Here is a 12,622-nt window from a genome sequence, read left to right as displayed (position 1 = left end):
CCAACCACTGGTATCTCATTGTTGCCTACTAGTGAACTATCGAATGCCATCCACCATTACTGGCGACCCCAATGCTATCCACTGTCATTGTCAATCACTACTGCTACTCATCAATATCTCCAAACTTTATTGCTTGCCATCATTGATGATCTCCATCATGATACACTAGGACCAATGATTTTCACCACTAGCCCACCCTCAATGATCTCCACCACCACCTGTCACCCTCAATAATTTCTACCACCACCTATCACTATCGACGATCTCTATCACCATCATTTGCCAGCAAGGATCTTTATCACTATCCACCACCATCAATTATCTTCACAACCACCACCGTTTTCCAGCACCATCTATAAGTTATACTACTGCCCACTACCATCTACAATTTCTACCAGTACCACCATCATCGATAATCTCCACCAATACCTACTATTATTGACGATCTTCACCACTATCCGTTATCACCATTGATCTCCACCGCTGCCTACTATTGTTGATAACTTTTAGCATTATCCACCACCGCCAATAATGTCCACTACCACCTTCAACAATTTTCACTATTGTCCATAATCATAAATAGCAGATGATGGAGATTACTAATGCTCACATTATAAACTACTAATACACACGTATTAAGCTGGAGAAATAAATAGGATATCCAGGTGCAGTGGCATTTTGATACTGCCAGAAATGAAAAAAATCATAATAAATCAAAAAAAGATATATTGGATGTAAAGAAGTGGCAACAATATTAACTAAGTTGGTATTGTAGTGAACTTTTTGAATCGAGGAATCCATATATGCTTAACTTTGTAATATAACTTATTTTTCATGTTTAAAATTATTCAAGTGATCGTCCCCTACAAAAATATGTACATGATAATTGAGCATGTGTAAATTATCAATTTTAAATATGTGCATTAATAGTTTATAGTATGTGATTCACTTTTTTAAAATGTGCACATCAAATTTATATGCATTAGTGATTTAAGATGTGTGCACCATCAATTTGAAATATATGCACTAGCTATTTAAATTATTTACTTGCAACTATTTAATATCTTATAATGTATCTTATAATATATGCTTAAGCTGTCATCTAATAAATTCATCATCTATTTAAAATGTGTGCAACACCCATTTTAAATGTGTACATCAGCAGTTTAAAGCATGAGCACTGCCTTTTAAAATGTGTGTATCAGATTTCTATGCATTAGCTATTTAAGATGTGTGTATCACTAATTTGAAATATGCACATCAACTCTTATTTAAGGAATGCATCGCCTTTTTATACTACATGAATCAATCATTTAAAATGTATACATGTAACTCTTTAATATCTTACAATGTATGTATTAGATTAGTGCATTACTTATTTTAATCATATGCATTATCTATTTGAAATATGTGTACGAGTAATTGAGCATGTATATATGCTTGTTCCAAATATTTGAATCAACATTTTATAATTTATGTCTTGCCTCCTTAAAATGTGTGTATGAAAGTTTAATGTATCAATTATTTAAGATGTCACTGACACCAATTTTAAAACATGTACATTAGATATCATCTAATGTGCGCATTAGTGATCTTTACCACCACCATTGATAGTTGTGGATGGTGGTGCAAATTGATAGTGGTGATGGGCATTGGTGGGCAGTGGTGGTGTGGTGGTACACCAGTAGTGGGTGATAGTGGAGATTGTCGATGATGATAATTGGTGGTGAAGATTATTAGCGATGTAGGTGGTGGTAGAGATCTTCAATGATAGCGAAAGGTGGCAAAGATTGGTGACAACAATAGTTGGTAATGATAGAGATCTTCACAATGGTAGGGGCATCCACCACCTCCAAGTATGCATCAAGGGTCATTCAATGAGTATGTCACTTGTTTTAAACATGTGCATCAATTGTTCAAAGTAAATGCACTAACAATTGAGAATGTGTGGATGACATCCTTTAAATGTTTATAACAATAGTTTGTACTATGTGCATTAACTATCATCTAGTGTATCACCTTTTTTAGAATTTCTGCATTAACAATCTCCATTACTGATACCAATTGTTACATTATGGATGATGGTGTAGATTGTAGATCATGGTGGACGGCGATGAACAATGATGGAAATCATCAATGGTGGTAGGTAGTAGTGGAGATTGTGGGCTATAATTGTTAGTGGTGGGGAATTTGGTGACAATGGATGGTGGTGGAAGTCTTTGGTGATAGTAGGAGGTAGTGAAGATTGACAATGATCATGGTATGCAGTGATAGAGATCTTTCATGATGGTGGGAGATGGTGGAGGTCTACAATAGTGCTAGTGTACAGTAGTGCATGGTCTAGGGCAGTTGTGGATGGTTATAATCATTGATGGTGGTGGAGATCTGTGTAGATCTTTGATAATAGTGAGCTGTGGTGGAGATCAACAATAATAGTGGTGGGCGGTGGTGGAGATCAACAATAATAGTGGTGGGCAGTGGTGGAGATTTATGGCGATAGTGGTGGTGATAATAGACAATGGTGTCAGTAGACAATGGTGGGTGGTAATAGATATCTTCATCGATGGCAAGAAGTGGTGGTGATCAATAATGGCGATAGTGGGTAGTGATGGTGATGGTGGACGATTATAGAGATCAACAATGATAGTGCCAACAATGATGATTGTAGAGATCATCGATGATAGGTGGTGATTGATAGGAGCGGCTCAATGTATTGGGGGCCTAAGGCGAACTCAAAGGTCCCAACATAAATGCATTTGGAGGCCTCAATGCATAAATAAGAAAAGAAATAATAAATTTATTTAGGTAAAAGATACATTCCAACATAAATGCATTTGAGGGCTACAGTGCATTTATAGCTACAAAAATACGTAGCATTTAAAGCCCCCAAACGCATTGAGGGCCTCAATGCATTTGGATGCTCATCTTGGAACTCACTATGATAAATGCATTTGGGGGCCAGGGCCTTAGGCGACCGCCTCATCGCCTAAGGGTTGAGCCGGCCCTGGTGATTGAGGTCAATAATGGTGGCAAAAGTAGTGGGAGATGATGGGTAGCGTGTGGCGAGAGAGAAGAGGGCCATGAAATTTTTTTCTTTCTTCCTTTCTTCTCTCTTAAGCTAGTATTTTTTCTTATATTTTATTTTATATACACTTTATATTCTCATCCTATTTTCTCTCTCTCTAACTAGTATTCCGAGACTACATAGTGAGGGGCATTTCGATCCAAGAAAAATGAAGATAACCTTCATAAACCTAGCAAAAATGGTTGTTCTTGCAAAAATGAATAGTTGGTGGCCATTTTCACCAAATGCCTTACACATACATACATACATACATACATACATACATATATATATATATATATATATATATATATATATATATATATATATATATATATATATATATATATATATATATATATATATATATATATATATCTGGGGTTATGCACCATGCACATGTATTGAAAAGATGATTGAATGAAAATAGCAAATAATATTAGATAAAAATTAAAATAAAAAAATAAAAATAAAATGGGAGATAAAGATTGAAAGTGGATAAAATTGCTGGAGAGGGTAATAGCGATAGGAAATAAGCATATCGGATAGAAGTTAGCTAGAATAAAGAGAGAGAGATTTCAGAGTATTATTAAGGATTTCCATTTTTGAAGTTACAATAAAGTGAGTTTGCCAGCACATTTATTAAAGTAGTCCCATCTTCAAAGCAAATCCAAGGATATTCTATCCATTTATGAACCAGACTTTTATTGCATTATCAAGTAGGGACAATTTTCTAACCATTTATTCCTTTTTTCCCAATAGTTGCATTTGATCCCAACCCAAAAAGGGAAGTAATACATTGCCAACTTCTATAGCATAATAAGATTTTGAACTCAAGAAGATTAGAAGCGTTCAGCTCAGACTCAGCTGGAAATTTCAAAGGAACAAATGTGTCTCAGTTTCCATCTCCCCAAGCCCCTCCTAATTTGGTGTCAGATTGAAACCATTTCTTGATTTCTTAGACAATGTTGTCGCCAACCATGGCGTCGTCGGTGCCAGCCCCAGGTTTGCAGGTGTGGAGCGTGAAGTTACATGCGGCGACGGCGTCTCCTACAGTTAGGAAGATCCATTCATGGCCAATGGTTTCGAGGACTTCAGATTTATCCAGCTTCTTCATTACTTCACCTCCAGGATTTGCTAACACAAGCTGTTCATCATGTTAAAAACAAATGCATTTTAGATATTAGCATATATCTTCACACATCACATGTTTGTAGTAGTAAGTTGCAAAATATGGAAATTAATTCTAAGATGACTAACAACTGCTGCTCTTAGCTCCCTTATATTACACTGTCCCTTTTCTCCTAAGTAATCTTTGGTGATGTTAATGCTGCTTATATATTGTTACTATTCTAATATGTAGCATGTTGGTGCATCAAAAGATCTCAGCAGGTTGGCCTGAAATTATGTTGGATCAAGTAGTGTCGGAGTCCGACATTGCTAAGCATCGTAAGATTTTAGGTCTAGAATTCGACACACAATTTAGATCAGGCTAGATATCTTCCTTTTTCTTTTAGACATGGTGTGACATTTCAATCCATCTTTTGGCATAGTCTAGTTAGGTCATGATGGTGGACCTGCTGGTTTTTTCGATTTTGATCGGATCCAAATCGGTTTATTTAGTGACAATTTTGTAGATGAGAAAACTTAGTTGCACACAGGAGGCACAATACCTGAAGCCCCCTTCTATCCATACTCTTCTTGACCTCCACTAGCATGCTAATTCCACTGGTGTCAATGCTGCTAACAGCTGCCACCCAAACAAAGCAACCATATTAAGTCACAACACCAAAAACAAGGTATTGCTAGTGTGGACAGCCTCACTTACCACCCAAGTCCAGGATTACATACTGCAAGCTAGTCTTAGTCTTAGACTTCAGCTTGTCTTCCTCCTCGTCAATCCATCGCGAGATTCTAAAATGGCAAACACCAGCATCTCCATGAACGAAATGGCACTCGACACTAATCAAGCCATGCATGCAAGCATTTTCATGCAAATGCCCTAATATACAACCAATGTTCAACTCACCTCTCTCTTAAGTAGCTAGCACTGGCAAAGTAGATCGGAGCATCGACGCGGAGTATGATCACTCCAGGTACACTCTGGGCCACCGGATACTGGTCCATTCGTTGGTAGATCATTGAATTTGGAATGTTGCCGAGCACGGTAGTCCTCGGCCTTGCCACGAACAATAAAACCCTAAATATGGAGATTGCAACCTGCATGCATGCGATATTTGTATCATTCTTCTCTTGCTAGGACATGTAATGCAAGCCTATCAAATTGGACAAGGTTCAAAGAACACATACTGCAATGACTAATCCTATCTCTACGCTACCGAAGACGACCCCCAAGTATGCGCCCAAGCACACGCAGAAGTCGATCTTGTCGACTTGCCAGAGGTGGATTGCTGCCTCGTAGTCAATGAGTCCAAGCATCGCTGCAATGATAATGGAGGAGAGGACCACCAGAGGCGTGTAGTGGAACAATGGTGTTAGGAACAATAGTGTGATCATCACCGCAGCTGCCATCACTACATTCGACATCGCCGTCTTGCAACCGGCATTGTAGTTCACAGCCGATCGTGAAAATGGCCCTAATATCGGTAGATTATTTTCAGTTAAAATGTGCATATATTGAACAATAACATTTGCTATATATCTACAAATCTGCATATAGTCGAACATACCAGTAGTCAAGTAGCACGATGTTAGCGATCCACCGATGTTCATCATCCCAAAAGCAATCATCTCTTTGTTGCCGTCGATGTGGTAGTTCTTGAACATGGCAAAACTCCGTCCAACTGCGATCCCTTCCTGCGGGAACATGATGACAAATTTGGTCACCAAAGTTGGCCAAGTCAAAATTTAGACCTAGCTAGCAACTATGAGGTAAATGACCCCCATCCGACATCATGGGCTTTATAGCTGCCAATGGCTCAGATTGTCTTGATCAAGAGGGCTTACGGCTAGGACGATGATCCCGGTGACTATGCCGGTCTTCAGTGCGACCATCATGTATGGCGGCGAAAAGGTCAAACTGGTCACCGACGGTGGATTTAGGCCCTTCTTTAGGTAACCAATCTGCAAAATAATGAGCCATGATATATGAAATACCATTGACTTGCTTTGGATTGTAATTAATTTGAAATGCTAGTTTAAACGCTAGTCTTCCGATCAAAATCAGATGATGGATGGATGTGCTGCTGGTGAACATCTTGGTCCATGGACTCGCTCAGTTGTCAAGAGTGTAGCCCAAACAAACCTATTTTGAGATAATTTAGGTCCGCTAGCACAGTTTGATCTCAATCGGATGGCTATTGTTGTTCCAAGAGGATTGCAGGACTCACCACTTGGACGCCATGGTTTTCAGCATGAGTAAGGTACACCAGAAGGCTTCCCAGTATCACTGATGTTAGTGGCGCAGCCGCGGAAACCCAGAAGAACTTGGGCCGTCTCTTGCTCTGATTAATTTGAGTCATGAAAATAATTACTAAAATGATTGCTATATTCTTGCAATAATTAAATAAGATAATAATTCTTATATAGAAATAACTAACTAAAACTACTTTTTTTTTTAAGGGTTTTTGTTGCTTGAATATCCTTCTAAAAATTTAAATTTGCGTAAATATCAACTTAAAATTTATATTTATTTCTGTACTCTCATAAAACACTGTTTTTGCACAAATACCCCTAATATAACAGTTCTTCTGATACCGTTAATAAAAACTATATTTATTTTAATTAAAAATAAAATAAAATTTTGAAATTACTTTTTTGTTCCCCATCGTGATCGCCTTATTAATATTTTTTTTGCATATTTACCCATTAATGGTATTTTACTCATTTTAATTTAAAACTATTAATTTTTTAATGACGTTAGACGGAGTAGGTACATATGAAAAAAATAGAGATAAAAAAGGTAGAATAACAAAACAAGTGTTTTACGAGGGTATATATGTAAATATAAATTTTGGAAGGGTATTCATGCAATTCGATATTTAAAAAAATATTCATGCAAAAAAAAACATTTTGTTCAAATGACACCTATTTTTATTTCTATACATTAAACTTCATCATTAATTGATAAAGCATTGAATATCTATGTCAAGAGGGTCAAGGCTTCGGAACAACATTATGAGATTCTACGATAAATCTTTCTAATTCATTGTTAAATATTTTGTTTGCCGACTCCCATATATGTATTTACACCTGGTAGGTTTCATTTATCCAATTTTCCCAAAAAAAAAAGGTCAAGGGCTTCTCCAACTTGGGCCCAGCCCATAGAACAAATTGAGCCTAAGTTGTGTAGATTTGGACTGAAACCACTGACTCAAACTTCCAGGATGGGTCAGGCCAGTTAGTGGTGGTCCGGGCCTAACTTTAAGGAGACGACCAATCACAGAATGTATGTTTGGGCTTTGGCTGTTGGCATTCAATTATTCACCACCAAATCATTAGCCAAGCACTCCTGCCATAAAACTGTACCTGTTCAGCTTTTGGCAAGTCAAAGCTGCAAGATATTGGATCAGAGAACTACACTCAGTTTCAGATGCGACCTATAGTAATACTTCTTTTTAGGCATGGATATATATTAACCATATCTCAGCATTTACTTTATTAAGTTTTTGAGACAACGGTGATTTTAATATGGTGTTAGAGCAGAGGTTCTGAGTTCAAATCTTACCTCCGCACTCTTTAACTCCATTATTAAAAATATTATATATTGGGCTCACCCATTAAAAAGAAAGTCCGGTCCATATGTAAGAAGGAGTGTAAGAAAATATAAAATATATAAATAAATCTACTGCATCCTATCAACTTAAGTTTTTGAAAAAGTGGTGATTTCAATATGGTATCAAAACCCTGCTCCGCACTCTTTAACCCCATTCTCATCAATTAAAAGAAAAGTCCGGCCCATATATGAGAGAAAATATAAAAAAATATAAAAATATATAAATAAATCTATCTCATCCTATCAGCTTAAGCTTTTGGGACAAGTAATGATTTCAACATACTCAACCTACCTACCAATCTCTGATCACAATATATAATGGAAGAAGGCACTTGGGGTTCTTCTCTCTGTTAACATTTGCTCATTAGATGGTCACATAGAACTTACGGTATAAGCAAATTCTGTTCCTAACATTTGTTAGATCCCACCTTTGATGGATTATTTACCTTAAATTTTGTTCACAATTAGCAGTAGGTTACAAGAATGCATGGACATGTAAAAGAAGCCAACGTTGGCTCAATTATGTGAATGATGACCACCGACACAAAGGTTGGGCAAGGACATTCACATGTTCTCATTGGAAGAGGGGTGGAATCATTTGCCCCGGACAAGATGTCAGTATGTCACGGGCGTGTGTTGTGATGTGAACAATAGAGAATTTTGTAGCATTCTAACGTTTCTGGGCACTCGTTTCTTTATCTTTGTTTGTCTATTATATAATCCTTCACATTGATATCTTATTTCTCTTAGTTTATGTTCATGTTGTCTGTCTTCCTATTTTAGTTCTAAAGATCAACTAAAGATGGTTACAGATGGGGATAAAACTTCATGGCCAAGTCCCTCTTTCTGTTTTTCCAAGTGTTTTGCATGGTAATTGTTCCATTATGTTTGTGAAATTAAAGATTGTTGGTGCTAGCTCCCACCATATTTTTAAGAAGAATAAATGAAATACCCTTGGGTGCTAATAAAAAATTAACGTATATAGTTCTTAGGTTATGCTGATGCATATAAATAAAATGCTATGGTTTTTTAGTCATTTATCAACTCAGGAATTTACACAAGGCTATGCTCAAATTGCAGAATCTTCTATTTGATAATTAATACAGAAAAGGTTGACAATTTTTTTTTTCTTATATCAGGCTTTTAAGATCGTTGCTTTCACTTGATGACTTGCCTAGCTATGTAGCTTAGAATGATCCTTGAAGGACAGAATGTTCTCATGGTATGTCTCCTATCTCTCTATCTTTCTTTTTTCTTTTGGTAGTTCTCATCTTTCTCATCTTTTTTTTTGGTACAATTTTCTTTGGCCTTTCATGGGCATACCTTTATATCCGACTTAAATGAAATATTCTTATTTTTCAATGAGAATGATTAGCTTCATCCATGCACATCCAATTCCAGAGATAATAATACTGCGTACCAAGAATCTTGCGAGGAGAAGGAAGAAGAGGAAGCTGCATCCAAGAACCACACTTTCCCACCTCCACTGCAAGAAATAGGCCCCAACCACCACCAACCATTAGAAAGAGGAGTAGAATATCTTAATTGTAGAATTTCCATTGCTATAAGAAAAATGAGAGCAGGTACAAAATAAAAGGTGGTCCTTAAGGGTTCTTTTCTAAAAATAATTAACTTACTACAACCATATATATATATATGGTGGTATAAATAATGCTTATATTATCATTTTGTTATGTTGATTGTGTAGCACTGTTATAACAGTTTTCTCTCAAAATTAAAACCCTATTTTAACGGTCATATGTATGGTGGTGGCATTTCTATGTTTCTAAGTCCATCATAATGTTTTTGATGCATGAAGGGATTACATTGCAATAATACTAAGGCCTGACTTGGGCACTATATTATGGTAATTTACATACATTATGTCATACACTATTATCATGTCCAATATTGTATAACATTATAGCGACAACTCATGCAGTATATACGTTGGTCACCGTCGATATATATATTTCCATGTATAAAAGGTTTAGTGAGTCCTGAGATATGCATGACATGTTTAAAGAGATTCCTCCATATGCTATGGACTATTAATTTCCATGTCCAAATCAATTGAATTATTATAAAAAGGCAGATCAAATGGGCTATTTCCATAAGTATGATTGTTATTTATATATAAAAGTGGCAAGAACCTGGTGGGTTTGAGTGAAGATGGATTCCATGACAGAGACAAGGTCAGTGGCTGTGGTGAAATGTTGGAGGCCTAGCATCCCCTTTAGCTGCTGGAGGCACACCACTGTGGCTGCTCCCCCCATGAAGCCCACTATTGTTGCATGTGAGAGGAAGTCCACTATGAAACCAAGCCTGCAATCACAGATGAATTCAATCATGAATAGAACAAGCTAGAGAAGTATTTAGTTTTTATTGCAGAGGATGAGAAGAAAGACAAAAGAAGCATCTCCTTTTAAGTATGATCCTCCAATCTTCCTTTTCCTCTCGTAAACAATTTTTCCCTAGTTGTCAGCTCTGACAAAACTAATCACTAGGCCTTCTCTCTTTCTCTCTCTTCAACAAAAAAAAAAAAAAACTAGGCGACTTGGTGTCCACTCAAAAAACCAAAAGGCCTCCAAAGCTCACCAGAAAACAAATTCCTCTGTCCTCTTTATCCACTATATGTTATTGTTTTCTTCCTCTTTGTAGCCCCTTCCCACCCTCTCATGTTATTTGCTTGGCATCACCCCGAATACACTTACTAATGCTCTTCACTCTTCCTTTTCTTTTTTCTTTTTTTCATATTTTTTACATATATATTCTTTTTAAATATCTGAAATTACATATATATCCTCATAAATTACTTTTTTCTCTATATATCTTTATAAATATATAAAATTATATAAATATTCTTATAGATTTAATGTTTGCATGCATTTCTTTATAAATTATTTATTTTTGTGTATGCACTGTTATAAATTATTTCTTTTGCATGTATTCATATTTTGTTCCTTATTTGCTAAGTTCGACCATTGTGGCTATAGCAGCCTAGCTATAATCTTAAGCAAAAGCAGGCAGAGAGAGAGAGAGAGAGAGAGAGGTTTCTTGTTCTTCATTTTCGTTTATCTACTTCTTATCCACCATACCTATCCAAGCCTCCACTTTTACCATTTTATATTTATTTTATAGACTTTTAGTAGTTTTATATTTTTTTCCAGGCTTATAATATTTTTAAGGAGAAACCTTTCTCCAGCAAAAAGCAGAAAGAAGTTGCTCTAATCCGCCATCATTTCCAATAGTTTAAGGTCTCTAATCCTACCGACCCAAATCTCCTCTCGGTGTAAAGCAGAACGAGAGAGGGAGAGTGTTTTTTTTTTTTTGTTTTGTTTTTTTTAGAGAGAGAGAGAGAGAGAGAGAGTTATTTGCTTCACTAATTTTTCCCTTGAGAACTTCTCACCATCTTTGTACCCACCCATTTCTTCTTTCCTTCCCCCTTCACCTTCCACTAATTATTCACCACTCCCCAAGTATAACACCTTAAATCTCAAACCCGTTCTAATCCTCTATCTCACTACCCACACCATATACATGATCAACCCACATACCTCAACAATCCCAAGGTCGCCTGTAAGACTCCAGCGAAGAATGTGGCAGTGAACGCCAAGTGAAGATACAACCTCGGGTTCTGTGATGCCGACACCTCCTTCCCCAGCATCGACGCCATAAGCAGCGACGCCACGGCCACCGTCCCGACAGCCAGATCCCGTGAGCTCCCCATCGTCGCATATATCAGTGGAGGCACAAAGCTCGAATCTATAACAATAGTTTTAAGGAGAGAAAAAAAAAAATGAAAACAAAATTTCTCTTTTCAAACGCAAAATATCTTGAGACTAATGTTGTTAACTAAAGCTATCGTTAACCATGCTTGCTTTGCTCTTTTCTTGTTCCTCTCCCTTATATTCATTTCACTTTCTCCTGAAACGAATCGATTGGAAACTCTAAAGAAAGAAGGTTATTTAGAATGATACTCACATAAGCCAAGAATTGGTGGTAGGTTTGCGAGCTTGGCATAGCTAATGCCCTGGGGTATTGCAAGGCTAGCAATGGTGATCCCAGCGACAAGGTCTGACTTGAAGAGACTGAATGAGTAGCTCGGAACCCATTGGAGGATCGGAATGAAGTACTGCAGGCCGAGGATGAGCTTACGGAACCCCCTCTCATGCTTGAATTGCCGGAAGGGGTCGTCGGGGAAGAAGGTCTCCTTGAGGTTGGCATGGAAGGTCTCAAGGAAGGGCTGCGACGGCGGGACCGGGACGCGGCGCATGCACTCCTCCCCGGTCACAGTCCCCGGAAACACGAGGTTGGCGTTTGCCATTACCATCAGCAGTATATTAGTGCTCTGAACCTGTGCGAGATCTCAAAGTTTAAAGAACGTTGGGGTAAATGTACCAGACTTGGTGAAGTAATAGCAGTTTAGTTAATTATTTTAGAGAGAGAGAGAGAGAGAGAGAGAGAGAGAGAGAGAGAGAGAGAGAGAGAGAGAGAGGACAAAGGGATATGGAGAATGAGAGAGGTGGTGTTAATGGTGAAAACGAAGGGAGGGAAATGGTGGGGTTTATATAGGAGGGGTTCGGGTCGAATCCATCGCCAAGTGGGAAAGATTTCTTGCGGTTCTTGTAGGGGTGGTGGAGTGGAGAGTGGGGCCCAGAGGTTTCAAGGGACACGTGGCAAATTTCTACCTTATGTTGGGGCCTAACCTTTTGCTTTCTGGGTGGGTATGGATATCCGACACGTGGACACGTGGAGGGATTCTAATGGGTAAAAGGGGTAGGGAGCAACTGGGGGAGCTGGGGAACTCGTGCGGGACTTAT

General features: G+C 37.7%; 1 protein-coding gene across 1 annotated transcript; it reads right to left on the bottom strand.

Annotated features, from left to right (window-relative positions):
* Window positions 1-3,752: 3,752 nt before the first annotated feature.
* LOC103719682 (sulfate transporter 3.1-like) lies at window positions 3,753-12,400 on the bottom strand. The gene is made up of 12 exons (XM_008809041.6): window positions 11,784-12,400; window positions 11,357-11,564; window positions 9,953-10,124; window positions 9,220-9,285; window positions 6,415-6,528; window positions 6,032-6,148; window positions 5,755-5,881; window positions 5,375-5,661; window positions 5,094-5,284; window positions 4,893-4,978; window positions 4,738-4,814; window positions 3,753-4,211 (listed from the first exon to the last, which is right to left on the bottom strand). The coding sequence occupies exons 1-12, from the start codon at window positions 12,130-12,132 to the stop codon at window positions 4,023-4,025; spliced, it is 1,983 nt and encodes a 660-aa protein (XP_008807263.2). The 5' UTR covers window positions 12,133-12,400; the 3' UTR covers window positions 3,753-4,022.
* Window positions 12,401-12,622: the final 222 nt, after the last annotated feature.

The sequence above is a fragment of the Phoenix dactylifera genome, chromosome 18 (genome assembly GCF_051530095.1).
Source record: "Phoenix dactylifera cultivar Ajwa chromosome 18, Ajwa_hap1_PhDact_Kaust_v1.1, whole genome shotgun sequence".
Lineage (NCBI taxonomy): Eukaryota > Viridiplantae > Streptophyta > Magnoliopsida > Arecales > Arecaceae > Phoenix > Phoenix dactylifera.
The sequence above is the reverse complement of the archived record's forward strand: the minus strand, read 5'-3'. Positions and strand labels throughout refer to the sequence as shown.

Excerpts from the sequence above, each read along its gene's own strand:
- LOC103719682 (XM_008809041.6), bottom strand. The coding sequence starts at position 12,132 with ATGGTAATGGCAAACGCCAACCTCGTGTTTCCGGGGACTGTGACCGGG. Across the intron at positions 5,882-6,031 it reads CCGGGATCATCGTCCTAGCC|GAAGGGATCGCAGTTGGACG; the intron begins GTAAGCCCTCTT and ends ATGTTCCCGCAG. Across the intron at positions 5,662-5,754 it reads ATCGTGCTACTTGACTACTG|GGCCATTTTCACGATCGGCT; the intron begins GTATGTTCGACT and ends TACCGATATTAG.